Source organism: Chelonia mydas, chromosome 10, assembly GCF_015237465.2.
Source record: "Chelonia mydas isolate rCheMyd1 chromosome 10, rCheMyd1.pri.v2, whole genome shotgun sequence".
Taxonomy (NCBI): Eukaryota; Metazoa; Chordata; order Testudines; family Cheloniidae; genus Chelonia; species Chelonia mydas.
This window is the reverse complement of record NC_051250.2, coordinates 79,311,793-79,332,233: the sequence shown is the minus strand read 5'-3', so window position 1 is coordinate 79,332,233 and position 20,441 is coordinate 79,311,793. Positions and strand designations below refer to the sequence as shown.

Genomic DNA, 20,441 nt, shown 5'->3' with positions numbered 1-20,441 from the left:
GTGCTAAAGGAGTTGGCGGATGTGATTGAAGAGTCATTGGCCATTATCTTTGAAAACTCATGGCGAGAGGGGGAGATCCCGTACGACTGGAAAAAGGCTAATGTAGTGCCCATCTTTAAAAAAGGGAAGGAGGAGGATCTGGGGAATAAGTTACCTAGGGAGGTGGTGGAATCCCCTTCCTTAGAAGTTATTAAGGTCAGGCTTGACAAAGCCCTGGCTTGGATGATTTAGTTGGGGATTGGTCCTGCTCTGGGCAGGGGGTTGGACTAGATGACCACCAGAGGTCCCTTCCAACTCTGATATTCTATGATTCTATGTCTAAGGGCTTGTCTACACTGCAAAGTTGTCGACAAAACTTTTGTCTTTCACGGGTACTTAAAAAAGCCCCCCCGCAAAAGACAAAAGTTTTGCCAACGCACGTGGCAGAATACTCTCCTGCCGACAAAGCTAACGCTGCTCGCGGGGCTGAAAGTATATTGTCAGCAAAAGTGCCAACAAAGTACCGATAAACAGCGCTTACACATGCTGACTTTTAGCGACAAGGCTGCGTCGACACAGCCTTGTCGCTAAAAGCTGCATGGTGTAGACAAGCCCTAACTCTTTTTGCTAGCGTTACTTTGGCCCACAATAATGAAATTTGCACTACATCAATGTAGCTGCACCAGTGTAAACCCATAATATAGACACACTGGACCAATGCAAAACGGAGCTTATTTCAGTATACTGCCACATTAAGCACCGGTGTAAGTTCCGCTTTGGACCTCTACATTAGGGATTTGCACCTTTGTAGCTACTTTTGATGTACTTACACCAGTGGAAGTTTCCTTAACATGGCCAGAGCCTATGTTTGACTTGTGTTTAAAAAGATTCTCTTGCATTTAATGGACTTTACAGCTTGTTGCTATATTTTGTTTCTGCTCATCCATTCCATCAGCTTACATTGCCTTTTTAGGAACTTGTTAAAGGGACATTTAATTACCATTGTGCATCAGTCCCCCATCTGTAAAATGGGCAATAGTCTTTTCCTACCTCACAGGAGTGTTGTGAGGAAAAAATGTATTAATGATTGAGGCACCAAGATACTATGGTAATGAGGTCAGATAAGTACTTAGATTTTTTTAATCACTTCTGCTAGAAATTTTTCAATCTACTGTTGTTACAACTAACACCCAAGATTATTGTACTGAAAGATGAGAAAAATCTCTCTTAGTTTGTTTACTTTGTGATTTTAGCAGTGTTCTAAATATAGTCTGTTCCACTGTGTTTTTTATATAGTAAGCATAGGCTGACTCCAACTCCCATTGCAGTCAATAAGAGTTGGATTAGGCCCTTCGTTTTGCTTGCAGCTGGTGTGAGTTTTTCCATTTCAGCAATGAGGGAAGAACAAAATATTTTCAAGGAAGTAGAAAATGTTATTAATTGCCCACAAAATTAGCAAGGAGACTTAGGGGCAGGTGCAATATGCAAACTTGTTAACATTTTATTTACAAAAAATGATGGATTTCAAATTGATAATGTCTCTAACTGACAGCCTGCAGGTTACAGATAGCTTTAGATCCAGCAGTAAAAGGAGCTGCCATCAGATACAGAAACTGATCTTTATATACAGTTAGATGCCTACAAGATTAGAAGTTTGCTTTACTGGATATTTAGCTAAGAAGTTTCCATTAAAACAAATACACAAAACATCTAAGATTTAGCAATTTGGATTAGTAAACAGTACTCCAAGGAATATAGTCTCTGTTAATAATACCTCTTATTTGTGGGAAATCTCTAGTGAAACAAATTTGTCAAACACACAAAAGGTATAAAAGTGAAATATAGTAATTAAGACTTGTGCTTTATTGATTGTGTGGCTTACGTAATTTTTCATTACTAACATAAGATTTAATAAGTATAAGTAGTTAAAGATTCTGACTTGGCACTAGTCATTAGCATGTAATTGAACTAGTAAAAAAGATCAGTTAAACCTATGTTGATTACCACCTTATCTTTGAAAGGCAATTAAGGACCTCAATCATTGCAACAAGATTTGATTGTGCAGCCTTTATTGGACATTGATCTTTCAGCAAAGTGCAGTTACATTTTCCATTAATTTACAGTAACACAGTTTAACTCTGATACCCTAGACTGTTGACCCAGGTAAGATGTAATGCTAAGCACTCATTTAGGTTAAGATGCCCCCAGTAGTCATTACTGTTTAAAAGGCTAGTGCTGAAAAAAGTAGCTACCTGATCTATTGGGTTTAGAGTAAGGTTTCAGTTATCTGCATTAGTTGTTAAGTGAGGTGAAACAAAGCTCCTTTCCTTCTTATGTCATCTCACTCATTTAAACATCATCCTTGTAGTCAGTGAAGAGATAATTAAAGCAAGAGTTACAAGGCAGACTGTACTTTGTTTCAAATGAGAACAAAGCAGACCAAGTCAGCAGAAAGTTGAAGGGTAATTTTGTACTTTAATCATCTGTGACAAAGTATTGATATATAAACATATGTATGTGCGTACATATATAATTTAGTAGGTACAAAAGGAGCCTGTCAATTAAAAATAGTCACATAAAAAAAAAAAGAAAAGAAAGAAAAGGAGGACCTGTGGCACCTCAGAGACTAACGCATTTATTTGAGCATAAACTTTCGTGAGCGACAACTCACTTCATCGGATGCATTCAGTGGCTGAATGCATCCGATGAAGTGAGCTGTAGCTCACGAAAGCTTATGCTCAAATAAATGCGAGTCTCTAAGGTGCCACAAGTCCTCCTCTTCTTTTTGCGAATACAGACTAACACGGCTGCTACTCTGAAACCTGTCACATAAAAAAGTAAAGCATCTCCACTTGCTCCCTAATCAAAAAATAATTAACCAAAGATTAAGTCAAACCCTAGCCAGATCCACATAAAAAAGGCCTCCCTACAAACTACTGCTACATGCCTTTCTAACAGCAACTTAGGGTCTTCTAATACCCCCAAACTGCAAACTAACAAATGGAGATCACTCACTCTTATTAAGAGGATCAGCTGTAATCCTCACCACGTCTTCTAGGTGCTGCCTCCAAATTTACCATCATCCCCTCTGTCTTATCTGGACTGGGTTTCAACCAGCTAATTCATCTATGCTCCAATCTCAACCACGCACTAGGTAAAACATTTGACAGCACTTACTGGGTTGGATGAAATATAGTACTCTGTGTCATCAGCATACTAAAATCACAACAGCACAGTGCCTCCTCACTAACCTTCCCACAGGCCCATAAATACATTGAAAAGGAGAGGACGCAAAATGGAACTCAACATTAGAGCACCCTTCAGGAAGCGAGCAAGTGCCCAACACCACCGCGTGGAAAGGAAGGAAGGAATGCAGCAACCATATTCTCCACATGTTATTATTTAGATCTGAACCCCCTACCCTCTAGCTCTCCAGGGCTGGTCTATAGCCTGTTGAAGTCAACAGACACCCATTTACTTGAATGAGTTTTTGGATCAGACCATAGTAGACAGCATTCCCAACCCACTGGCCCCACCATAATACCAATATCAATATTGCCCTTCTCATGCATATGGACCCAGGCAACTTTAGATAGATGAATCCTGGAGACAGTGGAGCTTGGATATTCTCTGGAATGGCAGGCTACTCTGCATCCTTTCTTCATGCCCTATCCAATATCAGGAGATGCCAAGAAACTTCAAATTATCCTGAAAGAGATTTCACTGGTCTTTCAAGACAAGAGACGTTCACCATTCTATAGTATGGAAAAAGGGTTTGGAGGACTTAGGGCCATTTTAGACCTCAATTGCTCAAACAGATAGATGAGGAAGACAAAATTCTGAGTGGAGACTCTAGATTTCACTCTCAGTAGACCTTCTGAAATCAGTGGCCTGAAAAAAGCTTATCTGCATGTTGCCATCAGACTCTGTCATGAGCAATTTCATGAATTCACCTGTCTTCACTGTCAATACAACGCATCTTCCAGTCTGTTCGCTACACCAGGATATTCCCAAAGGGAAAGGTAGTGATAGCAACCAGGCTACAGAGTCTAGGAATTCATTTATGCCCACTTTTAGATGACACACTCATCAGAACCTTGTCCCTAAGATGTAACCCGATCTATAGATTATGTATTATATTGATTACTTAAGAATTCCCAGTTATCACTTTGATGGTTAACAGGTTCCTGTCTCAAGAGCAGGCCCAGTATTATTAAAATCACTATATCGTTCTATACAAGAAGGCAAGGCAGTGAATATAATAAAGGCAAGTTAGCCCTATGGACTACAAAGGTCCCTTACAGGAGACAACCCAGAGGTCCTTCCCCATGTTTCAGTCTCATGGATTTGCAATAGCCTTACAATATAACTCCCTGGTTCCCTCTCAGATGATTGTCTGTGTAGGAGCTGACCTAGATGCAAGGAGAACCAGAATTGATGGTGATGGGAACTAGACAAGTATCTAAATTGATGGTTTTCCCAATGAAGCAAAGGTTTGATAAGATCCCAATGCCAAGGTGTCATAGAATTCAGTATTATCCATCCATCTTTACCTGCCTTTTCTATGATTTCTAGTCTCTTATAAAGATCATTTCATGGGTAGGACTGCACAAGAGAGCTTCTGAAGTTCCTCTTTGGGCCTGGAACAATACCCAAAGTTATCACCAAGGTCACCAGCCTTTCCAGATGAGAAACACTCTTGGGACATAGCTTGTCCCTCAACAGTGTTTTCACTTTTAACTTAGACCATGACTAAAGAATAAATCTTGGTCACTTTAATCTTTCACTTTTGATTAAAGCCAATTAAAATAGTGATTCACCATTACTTAATAAATGTCTCAAACATTTGTGTAAACAAAAGTACTACCCTTTATGAATAGCATATTTTCCTCTAAGTATTCCAACAGCTCTTACGCAACAAGTCTTAATGAATCCAATGAATGATATTATATTTGAACTTTGCCCTCAGCCATCTTCCAGTTCATTCTTCACCATGATCAACTCCACAAGAGCAAGAGGTCTATTGATTTTCATGTAATACAAGAAAATATTACATTTGCTTAATTGTTACACAGTGAGAGCATTGAACAAGAAATCAAGTCTCTATTTAATGCTACTAGCAGCACAGAATTGCAGTGATCAATAGGGTAGTTTGTCAAAGATGTTCTCTAAGGAGACTTGCCCATCACTGTATGGACAAGGAGTCGCGTTGCCTGCATTTATTGAAAAACAGGTAAGCAAAGTCAGCAGTACACATTATCAGAAATCAAACAAGCTGCAGTGAATGGAGGTGCAACTCCAATGAAAAGCTGTATTTATAGTCTGGTAATTAAAAACCATTTTATCAGCCTCATGTTGAGACCAAACCTTTACAGCAAAGTATTGACAAGATCAGTTGCAATAAATGAGCAGTATTTGACTTCTAACTTATGAGCTGTAGTTATTTAACTTTTGCTCATTACAGAGGAAATCAGTTCTAGCTATTCCAGCAAAATGCTAATAGTGAGTTTTATTATTAATGAAGCTGAATGTAACACTCTCTCTTCTTCTGTAAAAGCTATTTATTCAACTTGTGTCAAGAATATTCTTCAGTACTAAATATACTGGAATAAGTGCTCCTTTGACTGAAGTTTTATTTAGTGTTTCTTTTAGACAAGCAGACATACTTCCTTCATAAAGCATGAAACAGTTCACTGCTTACAAATAATTTTCAATAAGAATATGTATGTTGTATTTTGCATCAGTTAATTATATTGGTCATATTAGTGATTTTATCCTTTAAAAAAAGTCTTTTGCATGTTGTAACATGCTGCTGGGGATACCTAGAGCTGTGAGCCACTGTGTGCTACCCTTGACCTCAACAAGAGTGAGTTTTGCTGATGATCAGACTTGTCAGCTCCCAGCCATACCAGTCTCTCTTCCTCACCAGCAAACTCCTCAAGGCTCTCTCAAGCGAAACCTCATCCATTGTGCTAGTACCTAAGAAAGATAAAACTGTAAGGTTTTGTGTCAACTATAGAAAATTCAATGCTGTAAGTGTTTCAGATGTTTATTTTATGCCCAAAATTGATATGTTTGATATTTTGAGCAAACCTAGATGTCTTACTTAGCATGTTTGATCTCACAAAAGGTTGTTGGTGGATCCCTTGAGAAAAAGATGCACAGAAAAAAAATCTGTTTTTATTACTGATATGGGACACTATGAATTCAAAGTGTTATCATTTGCGTTAATTAATGCAGGAGCCACTTTTCAGAGGCTTGTCAACCACGTGCTAAGCGGTTTAAAAAATTTTGCAAGAGCATATGTCGAGGATATAGTGGTGTTTAGCAACTCTTGGTCTGATCACAATAAACACTATTAATGGGATCAATACCCTCAGACCTGTAAAGTAGTTTGGGGAACTGCTTCTTTTAGACTGCTTTAGATGTGACAGATTAAATCAACTATAGCCAAAGAAAACACAGAATTGTGAATTCAGATATTGAAAGAAAAAGATGGAACCACTTTTCAGATGTTTACTTTTAAAATATGTTTAGATGTGAATATTCAGTTGACACATGCTACATAGTCCGTTAATGCGGATTTTAATTTGTGGGGTTAAAAGAGCATTTCAATACATCTGTATAAAAGAAGGGTGCTATTACAGATTCCTTCAGACTCTGATTAGGTACTAGGACAATTTATATATTGTTGAACACCTATGCACAGAGTCTAAAACTCTCATCATTTACAATTATGTGTAACGTATTTGGAGATTGTGTTGCTTGCCTTCAGGTTAATTTACAAACATCATAACCTATCCAATGTACATAAAAAAGGAGATTTTAAAAAAAATAATCAGAAGATTCTTCTCAGCAATAAGCATTTCAATCACTGTCTTTAAAGCTAAGACTTTTGAGGACAGTAGAAAAGTCAGTTCATTTTCCAAAGATGCTAATATCTTATCTTCATTGACTCCAATATTCATTTCATGCCTCTACTGAAACAGGAACATTTTTTGTAACTGAAAAAAGGACAATGAAGGCTTTTGAGGACACCACCACATTAAAAAGGAACACACTGAAAACAAAGGTTTATTTTTAAGTTGTTTATATTTTAAAGCAGCAGGAATATATAAATACCCACAGTTGTGAAAACCCACCAAATGAGAGTGCTTGAATGCACAATTTCAGTACATGGCACCTTCATCTTCTTTATTCAGAAAATAAATAGTAACTGGGCCACAACTTGTGTGGACAGTCTCTGTGACGCTAACAAGAAACCAGGAGCCAATTCCATATAATAAAGTTGGGATGCCTACAAAAGAGAAATACTTGTTACAAACAACCATTATAAACCAAGAGAACTAAAACTAACACAGGTTTCAGAGTAGCAGCCCTGTTAGTCTGTATTCGCAAAAAGAAAAGGAGTACTTGTGGCACCTTAGAGACTAACAAATTTATTTGAGCATAAGCTTTCGTGAGCTACAGCTCACTTCATCGGATGCATCCGATGAAGTGACCTCTAGCTCACGAAAGCTTATGCTCAAATAAATTTGTTAGTCTCTAAGGTGCCACAACTACTCCTTTTCTTAAAACTAACACAGTGATATCTAAAAATAATGGCTATGAAGGAAAATATAAATATTACAGTAGGGGGCTCATTGTGTAAGCAGCTGTACTAAGACAATTCCCTGCATTGAAGAGCTTACAACCGTAGATCCCAATTATGCACTGAGAACCACATGAGCAGACTCCAATGCTCATGAATGTCTCCTGACAGTTTTCAGGGCAGGATCAGGTCCTAATTTATAATAAGATGTAATAAGTGGGGAATACACAGAAGGACTGGAAGGAAGGCAGATAAGGGTAAAAGAGATCTGAAACACTTGGCTATGTGAACTAGCTATGCTTAAAGCTAGATTTAGTTTTTAAAAAAAAATTTTTAAATAGATATTAGAACCCTCTACTGGTCTCTACTTAATTGCTATCTGTTCATAGTTTCCCAAAGAGATCCCAGTAGCGGACATGCAGGACTTAAAGGGAAATAGGGTAGTTACTTTATAGATCAATGGGGAAAGGGTGTCTCATGCACAAGGGATGGCAGAAAATGTGAATGTGTTTGTGGGAGAAGTGGATAAAGAAGTGATGGTGCTTGGCATTGTTGGCATCGAAGATGCCAGGAAGGTGTTTAAGAGGAAGGCAATTATTATTGGCAAAGAGTCCTGTGGCACCTTATAGACTAACAGAGGTATTGGAGCATAAGCTTTCATGGGTGAATACCCACTTCGTCGGTATGCACCCAACGAAGTGGGTATTCACCCACGAAAGCTTATGCTCCAATACGTCTGTTAGTCTATAAGGTGCCCCAGGACTCTCTGCCGCTTTTACAGATCCAGACTAACACGGCTACCCTTCTGATACTTGGCAATTATTATTGTTTATTATTTGTATTATAGTAATATGTAAGATACAAAGTGGATAAGTAGTAAGGGGCTAAGCTCAGAAGGGCCTTAAAATGTAAGAAGAAGCTTGTATTTGATGCAGTGACAAAGAGGGAGTCCGCAGATAGACTCAGGCCCTTCATTCGGTGCCTATGCATGCATGTGCCTAATTTTAAGCATATGAATAGTCCAACTGACTTCAATGGGACTATTCAATGCTTAAAGTGAGGCATGTGCTTCAGTACCTTACTGAATTGAACCCTCAAACAAGGCAGGGGATAAAGATAGTCTGACTGGAGCACCAGAAAGACAGTCTTAACAACAGTGCTTTGAAAGGACATGTGGGGACTGTTATAGTCAACACAGGAGATGATGAGGGCCTGGATAAGAGTTTTGACTGTGCAGATAGAGAGCTTATCTTAGACAGACAGAGCAATCTTAGTGCTATTACAGAGAAAGCAGCAATAAGATTTGACAGTAGGTCCAAGCATCAAGGCAGAGAGAGGACAGACTCAAAGATAACACTCAGAGAGCATTTCTAATACAAATTATGTAAAATTTTCAAAGTGATTATTGTAGCATAAATCAGTTTACTGATAACAGCCAGAGCCAAAACCAATAAAATTTGTTAATATGAAAGATTACAATCCCCATAACAACCAACACTTAAATATTAAATGTCTATTATCTGCACATTTAAAAAAAAAAAATTACAATGTAATTGATGAATGTTCCAATCAGTGTTAAAACAAGTTTTGGGGATAGATTGCTTCTTCATGTAAATCACTAACAAATGTTATACCAATACTTTCTTATTATTAAACAATTAGGTTGCTGATGTGCTAAGACCACGGCCTATCATGCTGACCAATATTGTCTCATTGTTTTTTTGTACGGTATCGAACTGTTGTCTCATCTTATACTTAGATTGGAAGCTCTGTGAGGCAGTGACTCTTTTTTTTAATTCAGTATTAGTACAGACTCAAGCATAATGAGGCCATGGTTGATGACTGGGGACGCTAGGCACTATGGTAGCACAAATAGTAAATAAAAGTGTATACTGTGCTAGTGTCTGAAGACCACCACCAGCTTGGGTCTCATTGTGCTAGGTACTGTGCAAACAAGTAATAAACGGCAGACCCAGTACTTATTTCCAAGAGCCAAATTCTGCTCTCTTCTGTCTGTGCAATCACGTTGACATCAGTAAAGCCAATGGCAGTAGCAGCAGTTTAACTGAGGGCAGATTTTGGCCTCCCGTAATATTAGAAATTATTTGTAATAAGATAGGTAAATTTTCAGATGGTATGGTGTTTTATTTCAGTGGACAGTGTCCCATGATTTATTTTCAGTGATAACATCTCCTTACAAATTAAAAGTTAAAGCTTCTAAAATGTGTCAAATATAGTTTTTAAAATACTTAAAATCAAGTAGGGTGCAAATATCTTTCCTGACAGTCTGATGGTGTCACTTAGTAGTCTGGAAATGCTCCTTAGAAGCAGAATGAATGAGCACCTGGGTATTTTAAAGGCTAGCATAAGTAGTGTTAAAAACTTGTTACCTAAGCAATAGTTAAAAGGCCAGTTAATAGTCTTGGACTAGACAAGTTTATGTTAAAAAACAAAAACCCATCAGTTACAGCGATCAACGGTGTACCGGCCTGCAAAGGACCAAGGTAAAGGGGACCTGATGAGGGTTAAGCTCCGTGCAGTATCAGGTCCCTGATCTTAGACAGGAGCCAGTGGGCACAAGAAGACTAAGCAACTGCTCAAGGGGGGGCCCCGATTCAGTATTCCCCCCCCCCCCCCCCCAATATCATTCATCTTATTGAACCGGGGCTTGTTCACAAGCGCACTGGGCCGTGCTGTGTGCCGCACTGCGTGGTTGGTGGAAGTGTCACCAGCATTTCTAGGGGGGGGGGGGGCCCAAATATTCCTGCTTGGGCCCCCCCCCCCATGGGCTAGCGCCGCCTCTGACAAGGGCCGCGCGGGAGGGTCAGGGGCTAAGCGCGGGCGGAGGGGGCTCCCTGGCCACCCTGCGGGGCTCGGGGGCCGGCTCACCCGCGTTGATGAGCTTGAGGGCGGTGAAGGCGGCGTTCTGCAGCGCCAGGTCGCGGCGCGGGGCCCGCGAGCAGTGGTACTTGATGAAGGGGAAGCAGCCCGTGCGCAGGACGTGGTAGTTGGCGCCGTCCACCTGCCAGTTGAAGTGCGAGAGGCCGAACTGGTCGTTGCGCACGGCGCTGTACTTCACGCAGTACGAGGTCCAGTGGGGCAGGCCCCGCTGCCGCAGGTGGCGGCTCAGCACCTCGGAGGCCTTGGGCTTGGCGGCGGCGCCCCCGGCGGGCGCGAGGAGCCGCCTCAGGGCCGCCTCGTGCAGCTGCCGCAGGAGCAGCATGCAGCAGGCAGAGACCCCCGTACCGCCCGGCCCGCGCGCCCCCGGCCGTCCCAGCGTGCCCGGCCGTGCGCGCCCCCGGCCCTGTGCGTGCGCGCCCGCCAGCGCGGCACGGCTCGCGCCCGGAGCTGGTGGGCGCGCGGGCGGGTCTGCTCAGTGGGGAGAATGGGAGTCCCTGAGGGAGGTGTCACGTGGCAGGCTCCCTGGTTATAGGGCGGTGTGAAGGGGTAATGGGGTCACCTGGGGGTCCTGATAAAGAGGGTTCCTGAGAGGGATATTGGGGGGTCACCTGGGGTTCCTGATATTAGGGTCCCTGAGGGGGATACTGGGGGTCATCTGGGGTTCCTGATAGGGTCCGTGAGGGAGATACTGGGGGTCACCTGGGGTCCCTGAGGGGAATACTGGGGGTTACCTGGGGTCCCTGAGGGGAATACTGGGGGTCACCTGGGGTCCTTGATATTAGGGTCCCTGAGGGAGATACTGGGGGTCATCTGGGATCCCTGATCGGCAAGTCCCTGATTACAGGGGGTCTCTGAAGCGGATGATAGGGGTCACCCAGAGCTATTGGGGAAGATCATGGAAGCTCCTGATTCTAGGGATCCCTGGGGGCAGAGATAATGGTAGGTCACCTGGGAGAGTCCTTGAGTTGGCACAGTCCTTGTGAGGAAAGTGGGGGTCCCTGCTAGGAACACTGGTAGCGGGAGGGTGAGATCATGAGACATCCCACTCCAGAAAAATCAATCTGCACTGCTGCTGAGGTGAGCTGTTGTGAGATACTACTGTAGGAAGTGGCCAAAAAATAACTTCAGAAACTAAATGGAAATCAGACACACTGACATGCCCTTTGTCCCCTCCCTGTTCAAGGCAGGTAAATCAATAGACAGTACTGAGAAAATGCATTCATAATGTTCATTTACAAAAACTATCACAAAGAACCCTGAATGGGCCGATCAAGCGACTCATCATTATGTTTTATTATTCTGTATGTTCTGCGCATTGAAGAGGCCACCCCATGGTTTCTTGGCACATGTTGCAATTGGAGTATAAAAGAGATTAACCAGAGTGTGAGGGGAAAAGTTGATTTAGGCCATATTATATGAACACACTGATATTATTTAGTGAAGTTTGAAAGCAACATCTGAGGTTGAAATTGGGTTGAATATTTTAAAGCTCTTGGAAGAGGAATATTTTAAAATCATAACTAAAAATTCTGTGATATGATTTATCTAAACAAAACCTAAGGTTTTGAACCATTAAATATTCTGTTTGAGAAAAAATGACTGTACAGAAGAGTAAACTGAGAAATGGAAACAATTTCTTTTCTTTTAATAATTATGAGCAATATCTCAAACTCAGCAATCTTAGACCATTGAGCTGTGTAGTATGAATGTGCTAATTAATCAATTACTATACAACAATGTACCATGTTTATTTACTGTAATGCACTACATGACTATGTAGCAGAACCAGTAATTATTAATCATTGTCAGTAACAAATTTGACTCAAGTTCACCTTTCTATAATTAATAGAGCATATAGTTCGCTTTAATATCTTTCTTTATTAGCAGCAACAATGACAGGATAAAAAGAAAGTGGAACCTGACGCTGTGGTTCATTGAAATGCAGGATTGGACTAATGTATCATACTCCAACAGCGCTATTTGTGCTATTACAGTCCATGGTCAGTCGGTGTTTACATTTTATATTTATGCTGGACTGAAATCTATTGACTGTATTTGAAAATAATTGCTTCTAATTTTTAAACTATATTAGTTTGGAGTTTCAAGATATTTTGCCCTTATTAATTTAAATGCCTGCATTTGCTCTTCCTTGTAAAAATGCATGGAGAGGAACAAAATAATCCTACAGCTTTTTAAGTGTAGCCTCTCATTAAACCAGTGAATGTATTGATATCCATATGTGTGTGTTCACACTGTGTACTACAAACAGAGGGAGAGAAGCACCTGCATTTTCATAAGACCAGCAAAGCATTTCAGACCCTTCACCAATGCAAAGGATCGTGGCTTGGTATGTATGTATGTATGTATTTAAGATGAGCTTATGATAAAAAGTTGAGCATTTTTGGGCATCCATCTGAACATCATTCATTTAGAAAGAACAACCCACCCTGACAGCAGTGCTGCTGCATAATAAATGTTGGCTGGCAGTTTATGCTTTATATATTGAGGTCTCTATTTTTTGGAGTGCACTGTGCTTTTATATCATTGCTGTTCCAAAACCGCCTCTTGAAATGTGACATGCCACTTCTCAAAGAGTCTTTAGGGTGAAGATGGAAGACAACAGACTGTAAACATTCCATAGTTAAAGTGAGTCAATTGGTGCACAATTTACCAGGCTGTAATTCTGTAGTAATTTGTTTTGGATCTTGCTATAAAATAGCAGAAGATTAAAACAAACAAAAACTATAATTTTGGAAATAGTATATTTATTATTTTGGTCCTTTCATCATGTACACAAAATCCCAGAAACTACTAGTTTAAAACCTTTAAGAGCTCGAGTCCTTCCCCAAATGTAATAGAAGTTCACAACCATGAGTCAGACTATTACAGTGAAAAATAAACTTCTGTATTTCATTATGAAGGCCTTGCTGAAGAAATGTAACAGCATAGCTACAAAACAATAGGATGACATTTGGTAATAATTCCGTGCACTTTTATACCCTTTTTTATCAAAGCATCAAAACTGCCTTGCAGATATTAATGAAGTCTCACAACCTCAGAATGTGTGTCATATTATCCCCATTTTATAGTTAAGGAAACGGAAGCCCTGATCCTACATAGACTTACACGTGCTCACTTTACACACATTAATTGTAATGGGATTACTCACAGCATGTAGAGCTAGGCGTGTGCGTGTTACTGCAGAATTAGGGTCTCAGGGAGAGAGTTTAAATTACTTGCTCCAGGTTATACGGGTCTGTAGATAGCATTCAGATATTGAAGTCCTGACTCACAGTCCCCCACCCTAATCATTAGACCACAATTATTCCCAAAAAGAGGCACCAATATTTTATTATAGTCAATAAGAGGGTTAGATCTTATCAAATGAAAAGGAAGCTCCCAGTGTTACTCCATTCAGTACCATTATTTCAAGTACTTCACATTTCATAACAAATTATCTTTCAGGAACTGAAGTAAGAATACTTAAAGCATATGCCTAACTGTAAGCACATTAATTGTTCCATTTAGCTGGTGCTTATGTCCAGAGGTCCCATTCACAATAACATTAATACAACTAAAAATATTTAAATTTTTGAAACATTTATAATTGGCATAGTTGAGTTTTTATAGATTCTAACACCGGAAGGGATCATTGTGATCATCTAGTCTGACCTACTGAATAGCGCAGGCCATAGAACGTTCCCGAAATCATTCCTAAAAAGTACATCTTTTAGAAAAACATCCAGCCTTTTAAAATGGTCAGTGATGGAGAATCCACCATGACTCTTGTTAAATTGTTCCAATGTTTAATTACTCTGTTAAAAAATGTATGATTTATTTCTAGTCTGCATTTGTCTAGCTTCAACTTGCAGCCATTGGATCATGTTAGAAAGAAGAGCCCATTATTAAATTTGTTCCCCATGTAGGTGCTAGTAAACTGTAATCAAGTCATCCCTTAACCTTCTAGTTGTTAAGCTAAATAGATTGAGCTCCTTGAGTCTCACGATACGGCATGTTTTCTAGTCTTTTAATCATTTTCATGGTTCTTCTCTGAAACTTCTCAAATGTATCAGAATCCTTCTTAGGACATCAGAACTGGACACACTATTCCAGCTGCTGCTCTCCGGCTGCCCAGCTCTGAGGGCAGCGCCCCGCCAGTAGCCGCGCAGAAGTAAGGGTGGCAATACCATAGCATGCCACCCTTCTGCACTGCTGCCTCCAGAGAGCGGCGGCTGCTGACTGAGGGCCCAGCTCCGCAGACAGCAGCACAGAAGTAAAGGGGGCAACACCGTACCAGGCCATCCTTATTTCTGTGCTGCTGGTGGCGGCGGCGCTGCCTTCAGAGCTGGGAGCCCGGCCAACAGCCGCCGCTCTCCAGCTGCCCAGCTCTGAAGGAACCGCCACCGCCAGCAGCTGTGCAGAAGTAAGGGTAGCTGCACCACAACACTCCCCCTCCCCCCCAGTTCCTTTTTGGGTCAGGACCCGTATAATTATAACACTGTGAAATTTCAGATTTAAGTAGCTGAAATCATGAAATTTACAATTTTTAAAATCCTATGACTGTGAAATTGACCAAAATGGACCGTGAATTTGGTAGGGCCCTACTGATAACTATCCAGACATGAGCCCCCTAATCCCAGATGCCATATTTTCCTGCCACCCTAGATCTGGATCATCATGGCCCTACAAATCCAAGGTGCAAGATATCTTTATTCAAGGGGTCATGTTTTCCTGTGGTGAGAGGGAATAGATCGTAGTGGCGTGAGCATGGGATTAAAAGCACCATGAACACATTCTGCTGAAATATATTTGGAATTTATTTTTTTAAAATTGAAAATTGGCATTTTAGTTTATAACAGCCATATTACTAGAAAATGACATTTCTGACACCAGCAGCATGAGAGTTGAATGTGAGAGATTGTAAAGCAATTTCAATCCTGCCATCAACTCAAGGCTCAGAAGTGCTAATAGTAATTAAAAACTTTTCCCTCCAAATACATTTCACACTTTGTACATGCTGAGAAATAACTCTCACCATGGGAACTTTCAGATCGCGTGTGCTGAGTAAAAACAGGTACAGTTTTCTTTTGTCAGAACAAAGACATAAAGAGGCAGAGGGTTTCATTTACTCCTAGGACACTGCAGTCTACTGAGTGCCAGTGAACTAATGAGCCTCTCAAACCTTATGTTGTTCTGGCATGAATCAAGGCTTGATTCTTCCTAAGCCTTAGGAAACTAGCTAATTTCCAGGTTGATATCATCTGCGAAGTAGCTCTCCCCCGCACTCCATTGAGTGTTTGTAGTGACCAGTGGAGAGATGGGGTTAGGTCAGAAATCTAGGAAGAGTCTCTTGTTAAGAGTAGGGAAGTACACTGCGTGTACCTTGGTTGCAGTGGGGAGGAAGTTAGGAGTTTACTTATCTTCAGCACCTCAGAGAGAGAACAAAAAGTGAATATATCCACTGTTCTTGTTTTAAGGATTAGTAGGCAAACAATGCTGTTTATGAGTTAAGTCTTTCGGCAATGGACTTCTTGGAAGCCAAAGATCACTAGTGCATCTATCAGGGGTGAGAAACCTGCCGATCTCATTTCCAACTTGAGCAAACAAAGGCTTCTAGAAAGGATGATTGTTGGCTGAATTCCACAGTGGAAAAGCCTGCTTGTGGTACTAGTGTATCCAGAACTGAGGAATTATTGAGACTACCTGACAAAAAGACCCAAACAATTTAAAAATATATACATTTATATTTTATTTGAAGAATAAATCAACATATCTTATTACAGTTCTCACTTCTATTTTTATTTCTTCAACCACTGTGGAGAATACAGAGGCTGATCAGAAGTTTATGCAGAGTTAACAGATCTGTGGCTCGTGAATGGCACTTGAGTATTTCAGTTAAATCAGTCTTTGAAAAAGAAAGGCACTGTACACTGTAGTTCCATAGTGAATTTCATTACTGACTGGCAAACCCTGGCTTTGGTATTTGCTTGAGATTTTTTAGCTGTAGGATGGTAGAGACTTGGCATGTTCAGGAGATAATGCATTCAATCTGCAGGAAGAAATAAATTGTAACTTAAAGCAAGAGCATAATCTTCCAGCAAGATAAATATTACAGCCTTGGTTGGAGAGACTGGTCTTCCCCTTTCCATTGCCTTCCTGTCCTGAAGACAGCAAATGACAAGTAATCTGATGCTAACAAACGCATAGGAAAGAAAAAGTGATTTTACCATCTATATTACTTACACAAACCATTTCTGAGTGTACAAAACCTTCTTTTCACAATTTACAAATGGGGCAGCAAAAGAATCCTCCAAAACAAAGAGAGGAAAACATTATATTTTAACAAATCTGGAAAGCTGAGGAATTCTAGAAGACTGAAAAAAAGTGAATGTGGTGATATTAAAAAGGTTAAATGTGATTACACGGGTTACTATTGGCCAGTTAGCTTGACATGGATCCCAGGGAAACTCACTGAAAGGCTGATATGGGATGCAGTCAATAAAGAATTAAAAGATGGTAGCATAATTAATGCTAATCAACATGGTTTTGTGGAAAATAGATCTTGTCAAATAAATATATCTTTTATCAATGAGATTACAAGTTTGGTTGACAAAGGCAGCTGTGCTAATATAATGGCATTTATATGCATATAATATATGGCATATAACTGAATACCACACAGAATTTTGATTAAAAAGTTAGCACTATTACAAAATCAACACAGAACATATTAAAATGATTAAAAACTAGCTAACTGATTGATATAAACAATTAATTATAAATGGGGAACCATCATCCAATGGGGATGTTTTTAGTGGGATCCCACAAGGATCTGTTCTTGGACCAAAGCTATTCAGTGTAATTATCAATGACCTGGAAGAAAATATAAAATCACTGCTGGTAAAGTTTTCAGCTCATACAAAAACTGGTGGAGCGTTAAACAACAATATAGGTAGGTCAGTGCTGCAGAACAACCTGGATCTCTTGATAAACTGGGCCCACCTGAACAAACACAAATTTCAATATAGCCAGCTGCAAGGTCACATGTCTAGGAACAAAGAACACCGGTCATGCTTCCAGAATGGGGGACTGTATTTTGGAAAGCAATAACTCTGAAAGGGATTTAGGGGTCATGGTGGATAACCAACTGAACATGAGCTCCTAGTGTAATGTGGTGGCTAGAGTGCAAACACAAGCCTTTGATATATAAGCAGAGATACAGTTAAGAAAGTGGTATGACCGCTGTATACAGCATTGGTGATATCATTACTAGACTACTGCACCTGGATGTGGTATCCACACTTTAAAAAGGATGTTGATGAATTACAAAGAATTCAGAAAAGAGGTACAAAAAAAAAGTTAAGGATCAGAGAACCCGCCTTACTGTGGGAGATTGAAGAAGCTCAGTCTATTGAAAAAAGAACAGGAGGACTTGTGGCACCTTAGAGACTAACAAATTTATTTGAGCATAAGCTTTTGTGGGCTACAGCCCACTTCATCGGATGCATGCAGTGGAAAATACAGTAGGACGATTTTATATACACATTGGACATGAAACAATGGTTGTTGTGAACAGTTCAATCTCTCTGGTCACTCGATTACAGCCCTAAAAGTCGCAATATTACAACAAAAAAATTTCAAAACCAGACTCCAACGAGAGACTGCTGAATTGGAATTAATTTGGAAACTGGATACCATTAAATTAGGCTTGAATAGAGACTGGGAGTGGATGGGTCATTACACAAGGTAAAACTATTTCCCCATGTTTATTTTTCCCCCCTACTGTTCCTCACATGTTCTGGTCAACTCCTGGAAATGGCCCATCTTGATTATCACTACAAAGGTTTTTTTTCTCTCCTGCTGGTATTAGCTCACCTTAACTGATCACTCTCGTGACGTTGTGTATGGTAACACCCATTGTTTCATGTTCTCTATGTATATAAAATTGTCCTACTGTATTTTCCACTGCATGCATCCGATGAAGTGGGCTGTAGCTCACAAAAGCTTATGCTCAAATAAATTGGTTAGTCTCTAACGTTCCACAAGTCCTCCTGTTCTTTTTGCAGATACAGACTAACACGGCTGCTACGCTGAAATCAGTCTATTGAGTTTATGTAAAAAAAAAGGTTAAGATGTGACTTGATCAGAGTTTATAACGATCTCCATGGAGAGTTTTCTCATAGTAGGGTACTCTTTAATTTAGCAGGGCATAACAAGATCCCACTGCTGGAAGCTGAAGCTAGACAGATTCAGATTAGAAATAAGGCACAGATTTTTAACAGTGAGGGTCATTACCCATTGGAACAATTTACCTAGGAATGTGCTGGATTCTTTGCCACCTGTGGCCTTCAAATCAAGACTGGATAAATTTCTAAAAGAGATGCTCCAGCTGGCGTCAGAAGTTATGGGCTTGATGCAGGAATGATTTGGTGAAATTGTATGGTCTGTGCTACGCAGGTCAGACTAGAAGATCATTATGGTGCCTTCTGACTTCTAAAACTATGAGTCTATGAATAAGGTTTGAAAAATACATGCTGTACTACAGTATTGATGATATGAAGTTGGCGGACAGGGATAAGAAAATGGACGATGTTTATTTTGTTCCTCTGTTCTTCACCAAGATTTCCTTTTGCACCGCCAGGGATATTTTAGTTACTATTTTACTAATCATTTAAGCTCACTCAGTAATCATTAAAATTTCCAGTCTAAGCTAATATTAATTTAATTATTAATAGACAAGAACAACAAAACTTGTAACTTATTTCTTTCCTGCATTCCTGAGAATGAGAGAGTTTTTCCTAGAGGCTTAAAGAAAAAGTTTTAAAATTTCTGTCAACTATTCTTGGGAAGCATCTTCTTTGGAGGATTCCTCTTTAAATTTCAGTTTGTTTTCTGCTGTAATTCCAAGAATTGCTTCAATATCTTGAACTGCTCTCTGTAATAGATTGAAAGAGTGCAAGTTATTTAATGGATGTTATACTGGAATAAAGTCCCCACAAATTTTTCAGCTGGTTGCAAATCCTGCCGCCCCGCAAAGTAATTTGTGTTATTTAACAGAATGCACCAATGGAATCTTCCACTATTACTGTGGGATTGGGAGTGTATTTATTTAAAAATAAATACAAAGACATATAAATCCTAGGTAAATGAAAATATATTGCTAGACACATTTTGTTATTCTAATTAACTATGTTGTTTTATTATGCATATGTAAATCACTGTTAATTCACTATAAGTAAACTGAAATGAAATCCGCTTTTACATGTTTCTTCAATACTTGGTTTTGAGTCCCTCCCTCAGATCAGAAAAATATTTTTTTCTATTTATTGTGTTACATGTTAAAATTTAATTCTGTTTCCCCCGAAAAATGCCATTTGACTCATCACAAGAAAATACAGTTAGAGTTACGATTTAGTCTGTTTTACATTCTCACCATATCAATTACAACACAAATTTGCGATATAGGGGTCTCTTCTTGCCTTTTAAGAAACTGTTTATAGTTCAAGTTTTTAAAATCTTCTGTAGAGCTAGAGGGCCTATGGGTTAGCAAAAGAACATTTGCTGAAGTTATGCTACTCTTTAGAATCAAAAGATAGCATCATTTTAAATAAGCAGTTGTTTCCACTATAAACTAGTCGCTCTGTACTTTCTTATGGCCTGATCCAGCAAAAACTTACTATTGGATGTAGGGCTGGATTCACTATTGCCCGATGGTCTCTTTTCACCAGCTATGCTGGTGCATAAGGGCTCCCCAGGGAACATTCCCAGAGTAGAAATGCCCAATGCCAGGCACAGAGCTCTGCAGCTGCCCTGAGTCCATGAATAAGGTGAGCTCAGGTGTGGAATGGGTACCCCCAGAAGGGGGAGTGCGAAGGAAACAAAATTGAAACTGTACTAGTCTGTTTCAAAGTTTAAGGTGACATGCAAAAAGTAAACCGATTGAGTGGTGAAGAATGAGTTGGATGTTTTA

At 39.9% G+C, this 20,441-nt stretch overlaps 2 protein-coding genes across 5 annotated transcripts in view; both read right to left on the bottom strand.

The window, feature by feature from the left end:
* Positions 1-2,689: 2,689 nt before the first annotated feature.
* Positions 2,690-10,863, bottom strand: C10H15orf61 (chromosome 10 C15orf61 homolog). 3 transcript variants are annotated; one of them, XM_037911354.2, is made up of 3 exons: positions 10,460-10,863; positions 7,122-7,276; positions 2,690-5,958 (listed from the first exon to the last, which is right to left on the bottom strand). In XM_037911354.2, exons 1-2 carry the CDS (start codon positions 10,791-10,793, stop codon positions 7,149-7,151), a joined length of 462 nt encoding a protein of 153 aa, XP_037767282.1. In that variant the 5' UTR covers positions 10,794-10,863; the 3' UTR covers positions 2,690-5,958; positions 7,122-7,148. The 3 variants fall into 3 exon arrangements, with proteins under 3 accessions (XP_037767282.1, XP_037767283.1, XP_007059600.2); XM_037911355.2 differs by lacking the exon at positions 2,690-5,958 and adding an exon at positions 6,549-6,983; XM_007059538.4 differs by lacking the exon at positions 2,690-5,958 and having other exon boundaries at positions 7,053-7,276.
* A 5,337-nt stretch (positions 10,864-16,200) lies between these two features.
* The window catches only part of IQCH (IQ motif containing H), a 111,175-nt gene continuing 106,934 nt past the window's right edge, over positions 16,201-20,441 (bottom strand). For both annotated transcript variants that reach the window (XM_043523290.1, XM_037911740.2), the window contains one exon: positions 16,201-19,406. In XM_043523290.1, coding sequence (XP_043379225.1) covers positions 19,308-19,406 — 99 coding nt within the window. In that variant the 3' untranslated portion in view covers positions 16,201-19,307. The remainder of the gene's footprint in view (positions 19,407-20,441) is intronic.

Excerpts from the sequence above, each read along its gene's own strand:
- C10H15orf61 (XM_037911354.2), bottom strand. The coding sequence starts at position 10,793 with ATGCTGCTCCTGCGGCAGCTGCACGAGGCGGCCCTGAGGCGGCTCCTC. Across the intron at positions 7,277-10,459 it reads CCTCAAGCTCATCAACGCGG|GCATCCCAACTTTATTATAT; the intron begins GTGAGCCGGCCC and ends TCTCTTTTGTAG.